This window comes from Carcharodon carcharias, chromosome 13 (genome assembly GCF_017639515.1).
Source record: "Carcharodon carcharias isolate sCarCar2 chromosome 13, sCarCar2.pri, whole genome shotgun sequence".
NCBI classification, from domain to species: domain Eukaryota; kingdom Metazoa; phylum Chordata; class Chondrichthyes; order Lamniformes; family Lamnidae; genus Carcharodon; species Carcharodon carcharias.
Window position 1 is genome coordinate 90,978,579 of NC_054479.1, and position 19,995 is coordinate 90,998,573.

The 19,995-nt window shown below is 41.4% G+C and overlaps 1 protein-coding gene across 1 annotated transcript; it reads left to right on the plus strand.

Moving 5' to 3' along the window:
* The first annotated feature begins 910 nt into the window (after nt 1-910).
* On the plus strand, nt 911-15,794 carry LOC121286289 (L-lactate dehydrogenase B chain). The gene is made up of 8 exons (XM_041203341.1): nt 911-1,068; nt 4,831-4,990; nt 6,270-6,387; nt 6,552-6,725; nt 8,808-8,981; nt 9,901-10,018; nt 11,783-11,906; nt 15,449-15,794. The coding sequence occupies exons 2-8, from the start codon at nt 4,862-4,864 to the stop codon at nt 15,614-15,616; spliced, it is 1,005 nt and encodes a 334-aa protein (XP_041059275.1). The 5' UTR covers nt 911-1,068; nt 4,831-4,861; the 3' UTR covers nt 15,617-15,794.
* Nucleotides 15,795-19,995: the final 4,201 nt, after the last annotated feature.

The window sequence follows — 19,995 nt, forward strand, 5'->3', positions numbered from 1 at the left end:
AACTGCTTCCAGGGTTGACAGACCTGACTCAACCCCACCCTTGCTTCCAAGAAGCAAAAATAGTGTGTACAGGGGCCATTTATATGGAGAGGGGTCTGCTGAGTCAGAAAATTTCCCAACTCCAGCCTTCTGCCTGGTAGGAAAAATCCAGCTACCCAACGGTTCAAGGTCTGTGACCTTTCATCAGGATTCCTAGCAAATAATCCAAACGTTACAGAAACCAAATACTGAAGATGCTAGAAAAGCAAAAACAAAACAGAAAATGCTGGAACTAACTCAGCAAGTACAAACCTCCCAGATGAACAAGAAGAATTTGCAATCCAAAAGCAGAAGGAAGTTAAAGTTAACATTTAAGAGAAAGACACTTTGAAAACCGAACCCTATTAGATTGTTCTACATTGAATCGTCTCATTATGGCACACACAAACGAAGCAACAAGGGGAGGGATCTCTCTCTCTCAAAAATCGGCCCAAATTGGACTGAATTAAAATAAAAACAGAAAATGCTGGAAAAACTCAATAGGTCTGGCAGCATCTGTGGAGAGGAAAACAGAGTAAATGTTTCGAGTCCGCATGACTCTTCGTCCAAATTAAAGCTGGAAGTTTTCACTGACAGGCCTGCAATATGTTCCACTGCAGTGACAGTGAACACACCCAGGGCCGGAGCCCAATGAATGGGAGGAAACGCCTGCAAGAAAAAAAGATCTTATCATCCCCTGTAGGATGTGGGCACAACATTCAAACACACCCACCTGTAGCTAAAGCAAAAAAAAACTCTCGACCATGATATTCACCAATGGCAAAAGTTAGACTTCAGTATAAATAAGTAACACGGCGCGGCCACCAAAAGATTCTTTTGCAACAAGTCCCAGTTGAATCGGATGGAGACAAGTTCGCTTACCAGCAGTATGTAGGAGGAGGTTTGGTCCTTTGAGTCACTGTGACGTGCTCGGTCAGTCACATAAAACTGAAGAGCTGCCAGAAGTTCACCCTTTGCAACAAGAAACACAAGAGTGGGAGAGAGCAGTAGAAAGGAGTGGAGGTGCAGAGTGGATATCGGAGACTCCTGGTACGTGTCTCTACTCCAACATTGCAACTAATTCATCACTTTGACTATTTTAAAAGTGAAATTTTGATTTAGAGAAATTGCAATTTCCAGCATTTGTGATGTGAACTTTAATTTTACTCTGTCGCTTTAAAGTAACTCGACTGTAAAGTCGATTCGCCCGCTAACGTGGCAATGTTTGCACTTTTTTGTGTGTCTTAAAACAACACGGTTTTTAATTGGAATTGTTTTGGGTGCGGGAGATATCTCGGAGTCAAAAGTTGTCTTGTAAAGGTCGGGGTAATCTGAAATTTACTGTTGGAGGAAGAATAATCTGAAATAAGGGCAGGGCGTGTGTTTAGTGGTGCATTACGGTTGTGTTGGTATTTGATGGATGGCTGCCTTTGCTGGGTCTCTTTGCCAGGGCAGTGTTTGTTTGGCGGCTCGGCTGAAACCACTACAAAGCAGTCAGCCCCGACCTTGAATAAGAGACGAGGACAAAGAGAAACTGAGCCTGTAATAGGCGGTATGCAACTTGCAAATAAGGCATCGGAGGGAGAGAAAAAATGCAGAGGCAATTTCTCTTGAGTAGGAGGTCATTGTGATACTTTTTTTTCAGCAAGTTTAATAGTATTGCATTCAAAAGTTAAAACACATTTCAGTTCATTACCCCGCCCCCCCTTCCCCTTCCGCTTCTAGCCTGGCAGCAAGTATCATTGACCTGAATTGTGCATTGTTTTCGACTTGTATCTGTGCCATTTTGTGTTTTGCATCCGTACGCGTGCGAAATGGGATTTCCTGAAATGCATTCACTTGAAAAGTTTCCAACGTAAATGAAAGAAAAAACTTAACCCTGGCATTAAAAAGTTGCACTTTCCGCAGTTCGGAAATGTAGCGGTGCATTTGTTGGTAGGGTTCCAGTGCACTCATACCTAATAACTAGTCACGTGTTAAGCTTGCGCTGAATGTCACCTTGCCGGCCTGGCATGGGGGTCGCTCTGTCAAGTTTGAGACTACGGTGCATGTTCCACTATGGTAAAGAGTGCACGGTTTCCTGGCTAAATCTCCAGTAACTGTTCAGTTTTTACTAAATTGCTAAAAGATTTTGCCCTAAATGTGGAATAAGTAACAAATTACTCTAACTAGAAACAGGCGTTGAAGCTTATTTCATTTAAGCGTTTGACAGAAAGATAACATTTAAGAATGTTCTTCAGACTGTCCCAACTTGCGTTTTTATGGTGCCTTTAATACATAAAAGTACCAAGGCACTTCAGCATAATTGGATAAAAATAAAAACTAACACTGACCCACATTTGGGGATATTGGGACAGGAGGAGTTGGGTTTTAAGGGGAGCCAGTGAAGTTTACGGAGGGAATTCCAGAGCTTGAGGCGTAGGCAGCCTGGTGGAGCAAAAGAAGTCAGGAATGCACAAGAGGCCAGAATTGAAGGAATGCAGAATTCTCTGGGTTGTAGGGCTGGAGAACGTTACAGAGCTAGGGAGGGGTGAGGCCATTGAATGATTTGAATACAGAGGTGAGAAGTCTAAAATTGAGGCATTGCTGTTCCAGGAGTTAGTGAGCACTATGGGGGGGGGGGGGGGGGGTGCAGCAGAGATTTGAAAGGTGGGGGGGATGACCTACATTAACTCCCAGTCACTGAAAGCCTTAATTTTTAAATTTCTCATCCTCGTGTTCAAATCCCTTCACAGGAGGCTGACCAGAAGAACGTTGGAGTCGGCAAGCCCGGTAGTAACAAATGTATAAATGGATGAGATATATTTTTGTGTTGATTTGGGGTATCAGGAAAGAGATAGATTATGTTTACAGATTGCATATTGCAAATGTCTTTGCTACAAGGTCATTTAAATAGAGCCAAGTTTCCATACCAAAAATGAGCAGATGACCACTGTATGTGTCCATGCTTGCAAATTTGTTGTGAGAGCTAGGCAGTTCACCTCATGGACTGGCGTTCAGTTCCAGCTCAGATGATGAGATATGGTCTCCTCTGTGGGTTGGCAGGGAGGCTCCTATGTGTAATGAGATAGGTATGAGAAAGCCCTAAGGAAGCCTGGGCCTATAACACTAGTGTCCTGCTGTTAGGGGAGATAGCCTGGAAAATGAAGCACACAGTGCTGCTCTGGTGAGTGCTTTCAAAGCTGGGGCAGAGTAGATAGTGATTTAAAAATTGCTTGTGGATTAACAGACAATCTTACCTTTATAGAACCAGCCTATTTGCAGCATTACCAGGCAGATGGCATGAACCTACATTGTGCTGACAGACTATCCTGTGCAAAACCATGTCTTAACCTTGCGTAAAAGCAAAATGCTGCAGATGCTGGAAATTTGAAATAAAAACATAAAATGCTGGAAAAACACAACAGGTCTGACAGCATCCGTGGAGGGAGAAAGAGTTGCAGTTTTACGTTCGTATGACTCTTCAGAGCTACAGAGAAGTAGAAATGTGATTAAATTTATGCTGTTTAAGGGGGATGGATCAGGTGAAGCTGGATAGAAGGGGGCAAAGGAGAGATTGACAAAGATGTCATGAACAAAAGGAAAAAGGGGGTGATAATGGTAGCAGTACGAGCTAAAGGAGGTGCTGATGGTGGCATTAAGGTAAGAAAGCAGAATGTGATAACAGAATGTAAAAAGAAGTAACAGATGGCCCTTGTGGTGGGTGGGGTGGGGGAAGAAAAGGGATCAAAAAGGGGTTAAAGCAATGCAATGAATAAAAATAAGTGGATAAAAAATACATTTTGTGGGGCAAAGGGGGTGTGGATAGAGGAGAGAGTTCGTGGTCTGAAGTTGTTGAACTTCATGTTAAATCCGGAAGGCTATAAAGTGCCTAATCGGAAGATGAGGTGCTGTTCCTCCAGTTTTCAGGCCAAGGACAGCCATGTGGGCATGAGAGCAGGGTGGTGTGTTGAAATGGCAAGTGACGGGGAAGTCTGGGTCATGCTTGTGGATGGACTGAAGGAGTTCTGCCAAGTGGTCACCCACTTTGTGTTTGGCCCCCCAGTGTAGAAGAGACCGCATTGGGAGTAGCGAATGCAATAGACCAAATTGAAGGAGGTGCAAGTGCTTCACTTGAAAGGAGTGTTTGAGCCCTTGGATGATGAGGAGGGGGAGGTAAAGGGGCAGTTGTTGAATCTTCTGCAATTGCATGAGCCTTGCAGTTTTATGTAATTGCACTCCTCAGGATGGTGCAGCATTGGCGTTTTTTCCTATTCCCCATGTCAGATATTGCATTTTTGCAGTTTTCCTTTGAACAGATAAATAACTTGCATTTCAATAGCACCTTTCATGACCTCAGGATGTCCAAAAATACTGTACAGCTACTTTTAAAGTATAATGTAGGGACCTGACTTTGCTACCGCTGTCCTTCATTGAAAGAATGTTTGATGCTGACACTGGCTTCCTGAAATAGAAGAAATTTCATTTGCTGGACTCCATCATAGACATCCTTGGTGAGCAAAATTTAGAAAAAAAAATTCAATGCTTTTATAATGGCATAAATTTTAGCATATTTAACCATGGTTTTGGCGCTCTTACAAAGCTTCATTAGTACTGTAACCCTCTCTTTATAATCTTTTGCTGCAGGCCATTTTCCAGCAGAGAAACTATTCATGTGGTTTGTTCTAGTTTAAGTGAAAGTATTTCTTCTGCAACTGGCTGGGACTAGCAGCATAGCTACCAAAGCACTTTATTTGAACCTACTGATAGGATGTGGCCATTTTCTTTTATATTTTTAATGTCTTAACAAATTATTTATTTTCTTTGTTTCAGTGAACCATCTTTTTAAATTTAGTAAGACAACATGGCAACTGTACTGCAGAAACTTATCACGCCAGTGTCTGAGCAAAGATCCGATGCTTCAAGAAATAAGGTCACTGTTGTAGGTGTAGGCCAGGTTGGGATGGCCTGTGCTGTTAGCATTCTCTTAAGGGTAAGTTTGGTCTCTCATGCCCTCTTTGTCTTTTTCTGTAGTTTCTATTGTAGCAGCATTGAATTTTACAGCACTGATGTGAGGCATTCTGCAATACCCGAATTGGAGAAGATTTAGTTTAGCTCTGCAAGCTGGTGACTATAAATGTGCACATTTCAGGATTTTAACAAACTGACACCATCCCAATGTAGAAGTTTCAATTCGCAGTCTACCAAGTTATAGAATCATGCAGAACAGGAAGCGGCAATTTGGCCCATCCTGCTTGTGCCAGTTCTTTAAAAGAGCTATTCATTTAGTCCCACTCCCCTGTCCTTTCCCCGTAACCTTTGCAATTTATTCCTTTTCAAGTATATATCTATTTCCCTTTCCACAGTTACTACTTCCAACATCCTTTCAAGCAGAGCATAGCAGATCATAACAGCACATTACATTTATATTTTTAAAAAGTCTCATTTGCACTCAGGTTCTTTCCCTAATATACAATCCTTCTGGTCACTGTTTCTCCTGACAGTGGAAAGAGGTTTTTCCTTGCAAAATCCTTCATAATTTTGAATGCCTCTAATAAATCTTTCCTTTGCCTTCTCCACTCTGAGGAGGACAAGCCCAGCTCCTCCCTCTCTCTCTCTCTCTCTCTCTCTCTCTCTCTTTCTCTGCATAACACTGGTCCTTCAATAATTTCATTCCCAGCTACTTTGAAGTGATATAAATGGAGGAGTAGTAATCCAGAGGACCAAGCTAATTCTCTGGAAACATGGGTTTGAATCCTACCATGGCAGCTGGTAGAATTTGAAATCGGTTAATAAAATCTGGAATTGAAAGCTGGTCTCAGTAACTCTGACTGTGAGACTATTGTTGATTGTCATTAAAAAAGCCATCTGGTTTATTAATCCCCTTTGGGGAAGAAATCTGCCATCCTTATCTGGTCTGGCCTATGTATTCCAAATCCACAGTAATGTGGTTGACACATAGCTGCCTCCTGAAAAGGCCTAGCACCACTCAGTTCAAGGTCAATTAGAGGTAGACAACAAATACTGGCCTTGACAGCGGTGCTCACATCCTATGAAAGAATATTTTTTTTTAAATTGTGACCACTTATGAGTAAACGCTGCCGAGAAAGCTTCACTTTCTATAGAAACTGTCAATAGCTCAGATTAAGCTTATATTTCATTGCAAATCTTTGGTAGTTTGTTTTAAATTAAGTGATTAAACATTACCTAAACTACCCAGTTTGGGTTGTGAAAGAAATGTCATCTTAACTAGACCCCACTTCCTTTCTTAGGAACTTACTGATGAGTTGGCCTTGGTTGATGTTCTGGAAGACAAACTGAAGGGAGAAATGATGGATCTTCTTCATGGTAGCCTGTTTCTCAAAACTCCAAAGATTATGGCTGATAAAGGTAATCTGGTACCATGAGATAGGCGAGAAATAATTTGCTTTTCTGTTTCCTTGAGATCCAAAATGCAGGTAATAAGTGTTTTTAAGCCAAGTGCATCAAGTTGAAGAGTTGTAACCTGCCCCTTTGCTTGCTCTTGTAATTTCACTTATTTTCTGTTTGTACAGATTATGCAGTGACTGCTAATTCTCGGGTAGTGGTTGTTACTGCTGGAGCACGTCAACAAGAGGGTGAGAGCCGTCTGAATCTGGTGCAGAGAAATGTCAACATCTTCAAATTCATCATCCCTCAGATTGTAAAATACAGTCCCAACTGCACAATCATTGTGGTTTCCAACCCAGGTAACTGCAGAATTTTAAATGACAAATTTATTTCCAAGTCTGGCAACTCTAACTTTCAACACCAGCAGCAACTTCTATATAAGACAGGAGGGATTTGCATTTATATAACGTTGTTAAGGACCTAGGACATCCTGACGGTGTTCAATGACAATGAAGTACTTTTAAAGTGTAGTCACTGCTGTAATGTAGAGAAACACAGCAGCCAGTTTGCACATGGTGGCATCTTGTGACATTGCAGCACGTCCTCAGCGGGCTGGATGGTCCGCCTAAATTTTCATGCTCTTGTTTCAGGAAAAGGACTTGAACCCGCAGCCTTCTGGCTTAAAGGCAAGAGTGCTACATGTGAGCCAAGGCTGAAGTTAACAAGTTAACATCATAAGAATAAGAGCAGGAGTAGGCCACTCGGCCCTCAATCCTGCTTTGTCATTTAATAAGATCATGGTTGATCTGACTGTAACATTAACTTCATTTAACTTATCCCCCCTCCCCCCCAATAAAATCCTCAACTCCTGTATTGATCAAAAATCTGTCTAGCTCAGCCTTGAATATGTTCAAAGACCCAGCCTCCCTAGCTCTCTGGGGAAGAGCATTCTAAAGACTAAATACCCCTCAGAGAAGAAATTTCTCCTCCTAAGTCTTAAATGGGAGACCTATTATTTTTAAATTGTGTCCCCTATAATGGAAGCATTCTCTTAGCATCTACCCTGTCAAGCCCCCTCAATCTTATATGTATCACCTCTCATTCATTCTTCTAAACTCCAATGCTCAACCTTTCCTCATAAGTCATCCCAGGTATCAGCCTAGTGAACCTTCTCTGAATTGCTTTCAATGCAAATATATCTCCCACCCTCCCCTCAAGTCAGGAGACCAAAACTGTATTCCAGGTGCAGTCTTACCAATGCCTTGTACAGCTGCAGCAAGACTTGCCTACTTTATATATTCTGTCCCCCTTTCAAAAAGGCCAACATTCCATTTCCCTTTCTAATTATACTAACCTTTTGTGACTTATGTACAAGGACACCCAGATCCCTCTGTACCACAGCATTCTGCAGTTTCTCTCCCTTTAAATAGTATGCTGCTTTTCTAATCCTGCTAAGGTGGACGAGTTCGCTTTTTTTTTCACATTATACTCTATCTGCCAAATTTTTGCCCACTTGCGTAGCCGATTTATATCCCTTTGCAGACTCTTTGTATCCTCCTCACAACTTGCTTTCCTGCCTATTTTTGTATTGTCAGCAAATTTGACTGCAATACGGTCAGTCCCTTCATCCAAACCATTACTATAGATCATAAATAGTTGATGCCACAGGGATCAGTGCTGGGACACTCCACTAGTTACAGTTTGTGAAGTTGAAAATGATCCATTTATCTGACTTTGTTTCCTGTAGGTTAGCCAACATTCTATCCATGATAATTTATCACCCTCAACACCACGAGCTCTTATTTTGTGTAATGACCTTTAATGTGGCACCTTATTGAAATACCTTTTGCAAATCTAAATACGCTACCCCTTTATCCATCCTGCTGGTTACATCCTCCAAGAACTCCAATGCATTTGTCAAACCTGATTTTCCCTTTCACAAAGCAACATTGACTTTGCCTGATTGTATTCTGATTTTCTAGACGTCCTGCTACTGCTGAAGACCTGTTGCTGAAGCTTTTTGTCTTGTACTCATCAGGACGGAAGCAAGAATGCCAAATTTCAAACGATCACATCGATTTATACTACAGGAGAGAAGGATTTTTGCCTTGCACCTTGTTTGAATTGCCCAGGAGCTAGGGAGACCTGTAGTTCCCCATTGCTTTCTCCATGGCAATACCTTGGCCAGTCAGAATCAACCAAAAACTTGCCAACCAATCAGCACCCATTTGGCATTCTTGTGTTTGTGCTGATGAGTGTAAGACAAAAAGCTTCAGCAACATGCCTCTTTCTTCAGTAATATTTAAGTTCTGTATTACCAAATGACTGAATCAAATCCATTTATGGTTGAATAGCTTTATTGAATCATGCCAGTACGCTGGATTTGCTCTAATTGTAATCAGTTTGAACTTTGAAGTGTTCATGTTTTGTCTGGGTTCTAGTTGACATTCTGACTTACGTAACTTGGAAGATCAGCGGTTTCCCAAAGAATCGTGTGTTTGGCAGTGGCTGCAATTTAGACTCTGCCAGATTCCGTTACCTGATGGCTGAAAAACTTGGTCTCCATCCATCTAGCTGCCATGGATGGGTGCTCGGAGAACATGGAGATTCCAGTGGTAAGGGCAAAAATGGTTAAATCCTGTGATGCAAATTGATACATGTAACAGAAATCCCTCTTTGTATCAAATGGAGTTGATTTTAACCCTATCATCCCAGGTGGGAGGACAGTTAAAACCAAGCAAGTTAGTTGTCTGCCCGTAAGTTGGAACCCTTCCCTGTTAAGGTCTCCTCAGCCCTCAACATCCCCAGGCCCTTCTATCTTGTGAGAACCCCACACAACCCCCTCCCCATGACTTATCAGCTTACTGGTGAGCCACCCAACCAATAATCCCATCTGCCTGAACTTCCTCACCTGTCTGTTTTGGGTGAGCTGAAGACTGGAGGCAAGTGAGACCTAGAATTTTTTTTTTTTAAAGCTCCAGGGCTCAAAATTTAAACCAGCAAGTGTATTTTGCACTCTTCCTGCCCTGTCCACCAAAAACCTGCTTAGTGCTTAAAATTTGACTTATGACTTTTGTGTCATTTAGTATGATTATAAAATTTAATTTTTAAGGAGTTTAAGTGAATTTGGTGTTGCTGTAAAATGGTTGACTTGTTCAAGCTGCAGATACTGGAAATACTCAGATCTGTGGAGGGAGAAAAACAGTTAACGTTTTGGGTCAATGACCTTTCATCAGAAAGCTTTGTTTAGCATAAGGTCTGAGCTTTGTTCATTATTTCCTTATTGTTAACTACTTATCTTCATTTGCTCACCAAATACTTCTGATCCTTGAGTTGGAGGTAACGTGTGACATATAAACTATCATTTACACAGAAATATTAAAATAAAGTGAATGTGACATGCGTATTGTCCTGTTATATTTTTAGCACATGGCACAAAATTGTGCCAGATGCTGCAATAAGTGGCAGTTTGCCAGTAGATCTCTAGAACAACATTGCATGAGCTGTGTACATTCAGGTGCTTTGCATTTGCAGTTCCTGTCTGGAGTGGTGTCAATGTGGCAGGTGTTGGACTGCAGCAGCTTAACCCTGATATCGGAACTGCTCAGGACAAGGAGAACTGGAAAGATGTGCATAAAATGGTAGTGGACAGGTACAAAATAAAGTCTTTATAAAATGATCGACATAGGATAATTTTGAAAATGTATTGGGCTGATGTCTGAGCTGTGACTTCTCTTGAAATTGTATGAAGCTTTTAACCAGCAACCCAGAAATCAGCCAGGATGTACAAGAGCACAAGAAGTAGGAGCAGGCGTAGACCACACCACCATTCAATACAATCATGGCTGATCTTGGGTTTTGAATCCACTTTCCTGCCTGTTCCCCATATCCTTTGATTTCCTAAGGGACCAAAAGTTGGCAGAGACTTAGAAGAATACATGTTTGAAATGTACTTGGGAACCAATATCATTAGTATATCCACAATTAACAATTGTTTTGTTAAAAGATGTAAGTTAATATGGTTCAGTTAAAGGTAACCTGAGGAGATGGTGGCATGGTAATGTTGTCACTGGATTAGTATTCTAGAGACCCAGGGTAATGCTCTGGGGACCTCTGTTCAAATCCCACCACAGCAAATGGTGAAATTTGAATTCAATAAAAGTCTGGAATTGATGATGACAAAACGATTGCCATTTAAAAACCCATCTGGTTTACCCCAATGTCCTTTAGGGAAGGAAATCTGCCCTACTTACCTGGTCTGGCTTACAGGTGACTCCAGACCCACAGGAATGTGGTTGGCTTCTTAAATGCCCTCTGAACAAGGGCACTTAGGGATGGGTAGTAAATGTTGGCCCACGTCACATGCATAAAAAAATAGATGACTTGTTATAGAAACAGATTGGTTACTGTTACAAAATAATTAGAATCCAAAATTTTTTAATGTGAAATAAAAATATTTATATCACCTTTCATGATCTGTGTCCCAAAGCTTGTCACATTCAATTAAGTACTTTTTGAAGTGTAGCTTCTGTTGTAATGTAGAGAACATAAGAACAGGAGTAGGCCATTTAGCTCCTAAACTTGTTCCAACGATCAGATTATGGTTGATCTGTACATCAGCTGCTCTTGATATTCTTGCTGAAGAAAAAGCTAGCAGTCTCTCTCCCAACAGTTTAAATTGTCTCTGAACATCCAAGGTTCTTGGGAAAGAGAATTTCAGATTTCTACTTTCGCTTTTGTGAGAAAGTGTTTCCTGATTTTCCCTGCTGAATAGCTTTGCTCTAATTTCATGCCCTTTCATTCTTGATTTTCCCACAAAACAACAGTTAATTTAGGGACAGCAAGGTCCCATGGAGAATAAAGCTTTCAGTTAACAGGAGACTTGGCCTGTTCACAGAGTCTGTCGTCCAGCTCATGTTGCTGGTGGCTGGGCATGGGTGGGGGCATGATGCCTGAGCTGTAACAGGTGTTATAAACTTTATACTCAATGCTGTTGGTGTGGAGATAAGAATGATATTCCTATGCTTATTTATGATGGCTTCAATAGAGAAATCATGGAAGTTTACACCACAGAAGGCTGCTATTTAGCCCATCATGTCATGAATAGTCTAATAAGATCTTGCTAACAGAAATGAGTTAATGTGAATGCTGACAGCTGAAATTGGCAAATTTAAGAACTTGTCTCTGATAAGTTTGGAATATTTTACTTCAATAGATAAATATATAATGGAAAGCATTTAAAAACAGCCATCATGACAAGCTTTGTGGGTAGTCTGCACAATGTATATGCTGTAAAGCAGCATTAATTCCAATTTGTGTTGTTAATGGAACTTGTATTAAGATTTTCTGACACCCTTGCAGTTGTGGCTGTTATCAGATGTATAAATGGCTAATCAAAAACTCTGCTTTTTGCTAGTGCTTATGAAGTGATTAAACTGAAGGGATTCACTAACTGGGCCATTGGCCTCAGTGTTGCTGAACTGACTGAATCCATTGTAAAAAATTTGAAGCGAATTCACCCAGTATCCACCATGGTAAAGGTATGAAATCTCACTGCATTAAGTGATTCATTTAGTGTATTAGTTGGTTTATAGTAAATTAAGTAACTCTTAAAGAGTGTTTAATAGTTAGTGTTGGGATCTCCACACTGACATCTCCATCTAATAGCCATTGAATTACATTGTATTTTTTAGATTATGCCAGTGTTAACAGACCTTGCTGTACTGATTCCACTGTGGTTTGTTACAGTTGAGGCTTTTGGTGAAGCTTTTCTTTATGCAGTCATTCAATATTCCTTGCTCTATGCCCTTTCCCCACAATAGGAGTTGTTGGCTTGATGTGCTTTTTCCTTCTGTGATTGTGATCAGCTCAAGCAACCAAAACTCACTAAATTATGTATTACGTTTAATCAATTTTGACACAGCTCACATTAACATTTCAGTGTTGGTAAACTGATAGTGAGACTACAGGTTAAAAGGGCTACATGTTAAAATTATTAGTTACAAACTGAATGAACACAAAAGCTGTACTATTAATGCCGACCAAACAGGGAACAAGCGAATGCTGATGTGTGCAACAATGAAACCAGAGTTAAAGACAGACCATCAATTCTTCAGCAGAAATATTATGAAGTTTTGGTTATACTGAGTTTGCTTTCCCATCAGGCACATTAACCATTCGTCAAAATGCTCCCTTCCTCACATGTTAATTGGATATCATCTTCAGCTGCATGCCACAATACCTTTTCCCCAAGGTAGCCAAAAGATTTAGCCTTTAGTAAGTTTTCTTGATGTCTGATTTTCAATCGATAGAACAACATTTGACACATTGTAGTATCTGCTTTTTTTTTTGATAACACAATATGTAGTGGGCATTAGGTGGGGGAAGTGCAACAATGTTATGAAGGTTTTTGACATCTGGAATAACAAAGGCTTCTATGTGCTGACTATATGTATCTGGTCAAGTATTCACAAATCTTCACCAGATTTGATCTGATACACTTTTCAAAATACAATGGTGTAAAATCATGGATATTTTAAAAATACAGCGATAGCATCAGGTGCACACCATACAATATGGCACATTTGTTTTCAGTCTTGGGCGATTCTGGAGTTATCAGATATTGTATATATGTAATTGCATTCTGCTTCGAATGAATGGAATGTTCATTTACAGGACTGGGAGTACTACTTTTTAGAAACCTAAAACCATAATGGGTAACTTAAATTTAACAAGGACTGTTTCTTCATTCACATAGTCCAGTGGAATCAGTAGTGTAGTGATTGTTATTGGATTATTCTAATTGGATACTTGAATCCCAGACAGCAGAGGAATAAACACATGGACTATGTCAATTGAGCAGTAAACTATAATTAAGATTTATTTAAAAGAGTAATTAGAAAGCAGAAGGTCATTTCAGCAGATTTAATTTGATTAGATACAAGTTAAATTCTGTTATCCATGTACAAAACTGTAAGATACAGTTTTTTTGATAATTAATCACCCCTTAAGCTTCTTTACTCAACAGAATACACACCTAGGGTGGAATTGTCCCAGATTTGCAGCAAGTGTGGTAATGGGTGGACCCGCCAGCCTCTGACAAGTCTTACGCCGCGTCGTCCCAAACTCGCCACGTTACTTGTGCATTCCCGGGAAACAAACTGTTTCCATGGTGGGCAGGCTCCGATTCACCTGCCACACCATCACTTCGCCACTTCGTCATGCCAGGCACCACAGTTGTGCTCAGTGCTTCCAGCCCAGCTCAAGTGGCTTTTGGATGCCGTGGAGGCCTGCTGTGAAGTCCTCTACCCCTGCTCATAGCTGCCCTCCTGCCAATTACCACTCCAGCTTGGTCAGTGATGACACTGACCACTACCAATACTGCACAATGTTGCCATCCAATGCAGATAGAGGACAAAGTATCTCATTCATGCAGGTTATGGCAACTGTCTCATCACTCTAAACTCTCACACTCAAGCCCATCACACATTCACTGGCATCTCACTCACTACCAGCTCAAGGGACATCACCACTCATTCTCATACACACACATACCCTCACCATATCCATCTGGCCTCATCTCCCCTGGAGACTGCCTCAGCCCTCCCCATCTTGAGGCCACTGGCACAGATCAACATGTGCCCCCCCACCACGCACCCTGGGATACCCCCCCCCCCCCCTTCCTCAATACAGCTTTCGCCCTGCAACCTCTTCCCTTGCCTGAGGCCACTTCTCCCCTTCTGCACGTCAAGGTCTTGCTCGGAACTATTGAAAAGCCACCCACAAATGGCTGATCTGGTATGTAGAGACTACCCGTGAATGCCGTCCCCCCCCCCCCCCAAAAGTGATGTGGTGCCATCTGTGAAGTCTGGCACTGATGACTGTGAGTGCTGCCCAAAGCAAGGTGGAAAAACAAACCAAGCGAAGTGCAGCCAACTAGGTGCACATCGCTTATGTGCTGTTGTAAAACATCGGCGTGTTTTCCTGCTGACATGAGTGGACAATCCAGTGGGGTTGGAGGGGAGGAAATGAGTCTGCAGGCTGGCCTTATAGTGACATGCTGATGTATCACAATGAGGTTTCTGATGGCAGGAAATATGGGCAATGATCGCAAACTGGATTCACGTTGTCATGAAACTGATTTGCGCCATATTGTCTGCTCACACCACCGGACACACCAGGCTCAGAAAATCCCAGCCCTAGCCTGTGCTAGCTGTCCTTGTGATTTAACACTTTTAACCCCAATATCTGGTGAAGCTGTGCCACCCCAGCTTCAAGGTCAATATATCCTTCCTGAGATGCGCTGCCCAGAACTTAATACAGTACTCTAAATGTGGTCTAACCAGAGGTTTATATAACTGCAATGTAAATTCTACACCTTGTGTGTTCCAGCTGCCTGGAGATAAATGCCAACATTCCATTAGCCTTTTTAGTAACTAGTGGACAGGTAGAAATGTTTTCAATGCTTATATGTATGCTTTTTTTGGGTTGCCAATTCTTTTGCCATTAATTCATGTCAGATTAATTTATATTTGCATATCATCCCTTAATTAACTCATTCTGTTGAGTCAATATGGTGAAATATTAGGCTGGCTGGACAATGGACAGCTGATTCGATATTGTCTGTTTTTATACACCGCGATATATCACACCTTCAGCTGGAAGGAATTTTTGATTGCGTTGCTGATTAACATTGAGAGTATGGACTTTGAATGTACCTGCAAACAGAGCTCGCTGCCATTTCTAGCTATTTTATTGAGCCGGTTCTATAGGAGATTCCTGTTTTGTTTAATTAAGTGCCTGCTGTACAAGTGTCCTTCTCTCTATGCTGCATATCTCCTGTAAATTGACAGGCAAGTAATAGCTGCTTTAAGACTTCCAAAAGTGCTGATGTCTTGATTGTAGAAGTTGGTGTGGGGGGGCTGACGTGTGCTCTCTTTAGAACTCTCCCATGGCTTCACCCACCATCTTGGCTGAAATGCCCAATTTGTATCTTTAGCCGGTAAGAGTAATGTTTTAATGGACTTTACTGCATATGCGAAGTGGTTTCTCCAGTGATTGTGTAATTTATTCTTAACCTTAGGGCATGTATGGCATAAAGGATGAGGTCTTCTTGAGCCTGCCCTGTGTCCTGAGTGCTGATGGCCTGACTGATGTCATCAACCAAATGCTGAAGGATGATGAGGTGGCCCAGCTGAGAAAGAGTGCTGAGACCCTGTGGAACATTCAGAAGGAACTGCAGAATCTGTAATCTTAAGGATGACTGCGGTACTCCTTAATCTGATAGAACAAATCGGCCAATTACAGCAAGAAGTATCTGCATTCTCGTGATTTGTATTTAGAGATGTTGTTACCAGGTGCTCTCAACAATTGTAATTGGTCCAAATTATATTGCTATCGCTTAAAAGGAATAAAATGTGTAAACCTTCCATTTATCTTTCAACTGCTTCAAAAGTACTGATGTTCTTACCTTACTTGTCTGTTTACCTTCATGTATCAGGGGCATATTCTTTCTTACAAATGAGAGTGACCTATTTACTTCATCACTCCTTAAAACTTACAATTCCCTTTCCCAACCCAGTCATAATGTCTAACCACCTGTTAAATGACTCCAGAGCTATGCCTTCACTCCACAGCCAGCACCTTCCAAATCCATGACCACTACTATTTAGAAGGACAAGGGCAGCAGATAGATGGGAACATAACTGCTTGGAAGTTCCCCTCTAAGCCACTCACCATCCTGACTTGGAAATATATCACAGTTCCTTCACTGTTGCTGGGTCAAAGTCCTGGAACTGCCTTCATAATGGCACTGTGGGTGTACCTACACCACATAGTAGTTCAAGAAGGTGGCTCACCACCCCCTTCAAGAGCTGTCCTAGCCAGCGATGCCCACATCCCATAAATGAATAACAAAGTCCAGCCCAGGTATGAATCACAGAATTGTTATAAAGAAATGCTTCCTGATATCAGTTTTCTGTTGTTCTGGCCAACATTCACCCATAGAACCATACAGCACAGAAGGAGGCCATTTGGCCCCTTGTGCCTGTGCTTTTTGAAAGAACTATCTAATTGGCCCCAATCCTTTTCCACATAGCCCTGTGGAAGTTTATAACCAATTCCCTTTGGAAAATTAGTGAATGCGCTGCTTTCACCCTTTCAGGCAGTGTATTCCAGATCATAAGTCACTGTGTTAAAGGATTCTCCTACTCACCCCAGTTCTTTTGCCAACGATCTCAAATCTGTCCCCTCTGGTTACTAATGCTTCCTGTCAGTAGAAAGTTTCCTCTTTATTACTCTATTAAAACACTGCATAATTTTGAATACCTCTATTCAATCGTTACTTAATATGCTCTAAAGAGGATAGCCCCAGCTTCTCCAGTCTCCCCAAGTAACTGATGTCCTTCATCCCAAGTAACATTTTAATAAATCACATCTGCACCCTCTCCATTTGAATATCCTGCTTAAAATGTGGTGATCAACTAATCTAGTCTCTTCTGCAAGTTTTAAACTTTTGCAGATATGTTAACTTGAGATAGTGGTAGAGCGATAGATGGTGAAGGAACAGCAACCATTTGAGAAGGTACAAGTCTGTGGTTTTGCAGTAAATGGGGCATATTTCATATATCTTTTCGTTCGTCCTTCAAGCTGAAGGTGACGATGTTCATCATCTGGTATTAGGTAAGGTTCCAGTGGGTGTGTAGGTGACTACTAAGACTGACCTGCACCCAGAAGATTCTACTGCAAATAGGACAGGACACCGCAGGTAACTGAGGTTTGAATGATTTGCTGGCTTGGGATTTCCTCTCTGCCTTTGATGTACGTTCGCTTTTGAAAGTGGCCACACCATTATTTTTGGCTGTGCCAGGTGCAGTGATCCTGCGTGAGCTTCTTCCAGGGCACGAGGGTGGTATGTGAGCATATGAAATAGGAGCAGAAGCAGACCATTTGGCCCCTGGAGCCTGCTCTGCCATTCAGTGAGATCTTGGCCGATCTGACTTCCACATTCCCATCTACCCTCACTAACCTTTTGATTCCCTGTCCCAACAAGAATCTTATCTACCTCTGCCTCAAAAATATTCAGTGACCCTGTCTTCTGAGGCATAGTTCCAAAGTCACACAACCCTCATCTCTGTCCTATATGGGCAGACCCTAATTTTAAAACAATGCTTCCTAGTTCTGGACTCACCCACAAGAGGAAACATCCTTTCCATGCCCACTTTGTCAAGACCATTCAGGACCTGATATATTTCAATCAATTCACTCTTCTAAACTCCAGTGGAAGCAAGCCCAGTTTGTCCAGTTTAGCCTCAAAACAACCCATTCATTCCAGGTATCAGTCTAGTAAATCTCTGAACCGCCTCCAATGCATTTACATTCATCCTTAAATATTCAGTATTCAAGTTGTGGCCTCATCAATGCCCTGTATAACTGAAGCATAGCATCCTTACTTTTGTGTTCAATTCATCACTTAATAAAGGATAGCATTCCATTAGCCTTCTCAATTACATGCTGTACCTGTGTACTAACTTTTTGTGGCTCACCCATGAGAACACCCAGATCCCTTTGCACCTCAAAATTCTGCAGTCGTTTTCCATTTAATATTCTGCTTTTTTATTCTTCCTGCCAAAGTTAACAACTTCAAGTTTGCCCACATTATACTCCATCTGCCAGATTTTTCACCCACTAGTCAACTTATCTATAATCCATTTGCAAACTCCTTCTGTCTTCTTCACAACATTCTTTCCTACCTGTCTTTGTGGCCTCTGCAAATTTAGCTACCATACCTTCACTCCCTCATCTGATTGATGTAAATTGTAAAAAGTTGAGGCCCCAGCACAGACCTGTGGGACTCCACTCATCACATCCTGCCAATCAGACAAAGACCCATTTATGCTTAGTGTTTTCTGCCTGCCAGCCAGCCAATCTTCTGTCCATGCTAATATGTTACCCACTACACCATGAGCTTTTATTTTCCGCAATAACCTTTGATATGGCACCTTATAAATGCTTTCTGGAAATCCAAGTACAGTACATTCACAGGCTCCCATCTATCCACCACACATGTTACTCCTTCAAAAAACTCCAATAAATTAGTTAAACATGATTTCCTTTCACAAAACCATGCTGACTCTCCCCGATTGCCTTGACCTCTACTAAGTGCCGAGCTATAACCTCCTTAATGATCAATTCTAATAACTTCCCCATGACAGATATCAAGCTAACTGGCCTATATTTCCTGTTTTCTGTCTCCATCCCTTCTTGAATTGAGGGGTTATATTTGCTACTTTCCAGTCTGATGGAACCTTTCCAGGATCGAGGGAATTTTGGAAAATTAACACCAACACACCTACTACCTCATTAGCCTCTGCTTCTAAGACCCTAGGCTGAAGTCCATTGGAACCCGGAGACTTGTCAGCCCACAGCTTCATCAGTTTGCTCAGTACCACTTTCCTATTGATTGTAATTTCACCAAGTTCCTCTGTCCCCTCCATCACCCAATTTATGGCTATTACTGGAATGTATTTATTCAAAATACAAAAATTTGTTCATTTCACCTGGCATTTCCTTATTATCTACTATTAACTCCCCATTCTCACTCTCTAGAGGACCAACACTCCCTTTACCTTTTCTTGTTTAAATACCTGTAGAAACTATTACTATCCATTTTTACATTTCTAGCTAGCTTCCTCTCATACTCCAACTTCTTCATCCTGATTAACCTTTTAGTCATTCTCTGCTATTCTTTATATTCTGATGAAACATCTGACCTGCCACTTTACACAGTTATATGCTTTTTCTTTAAGTCTGATGCTTTCCCTAACTTCTTTAGTTAACCATGGATGATGGGTCCTCCCTTGAGAATTTTTCTTTATAGTAGGAATATACTTATTCTGAGTATTCTGAAATATCCCTTTAAATGTCTGCCACTGCTTCTCTATTGACCTATCCCCTAGCCTAGTATCCCAGTTCACTTCAGCTAGCTCAGCTTTCGTGCACACATTGTTGCCCTTATTTAAGCTTAAAATACCAGTCTTAGACCCACTCTTCTCCCTTTCAAACCAGATGTAAAATTCAGTCATATTGTGGTCGCTGCTACCTAGGGGTGCCTTAAGTTACTCTGAGGTCATTAATTAATCCAGCCAAAGTACACAATATCAAATCTAATATAACCCACTCTCTGGTTGATTTCAGAATGTGCGGCTCTAAGAAACTCTCTAAAGCATTCTATGAACTCTTCATCCAGGCTACTACAGCCAATCTGGTTTTTCCAGTTTATATGTATATTAGAATTGCTCATGATTATTGCCATCTCTTTATCACAAGCACCCAATATTTATTTGTATATACTTTGTCCTACATTGTGGTTACTGTTAGGGGGCCTGTAGACCACTCTCACTAGTGACTTCTTTCCCCTACTATTCCTCATCCCCACCCAAACCAATTCTACATCCTGATATCCTGAACCAAAGTCATCTCTATTAAACCAGTGCTATCCTTGACCAACAGTGCTACCCCTCCACCTTTACCTAGCTTCCTATTCTTCTTGAATGTCATATACGCCTCAATATTCAGGGCCCAACTCTTGTCATTTTGCAGCCAGGTCTCCATAATGGCTACTTTAATGTG

Excerpts from the sequence above, each read along its gene's own strand:
- LOC121286289 (XM_041203341.1), top strand. The coding sequence starts at position 4,862 with ATGGCAACTGTACTGCAGAAACTTATCACGCCAGTGTCTGAGCAAAGA. Across the intron at positions 6,388-6,551 it reads AAAGATTATGGCTGATAAAG|ATTATGCAGTGACTGCTAAT; the intron begins GTAATCTGGTAC and ends CTGTTTGTACAG. Across the intron at positions 6,726-8,807 it reads CATTGTGGTTTCCAACCCAG|TTGACATTCTGACTTACGTA; the intron begins GTAACTGCAGAA and ends TCTGGGTTCTAG.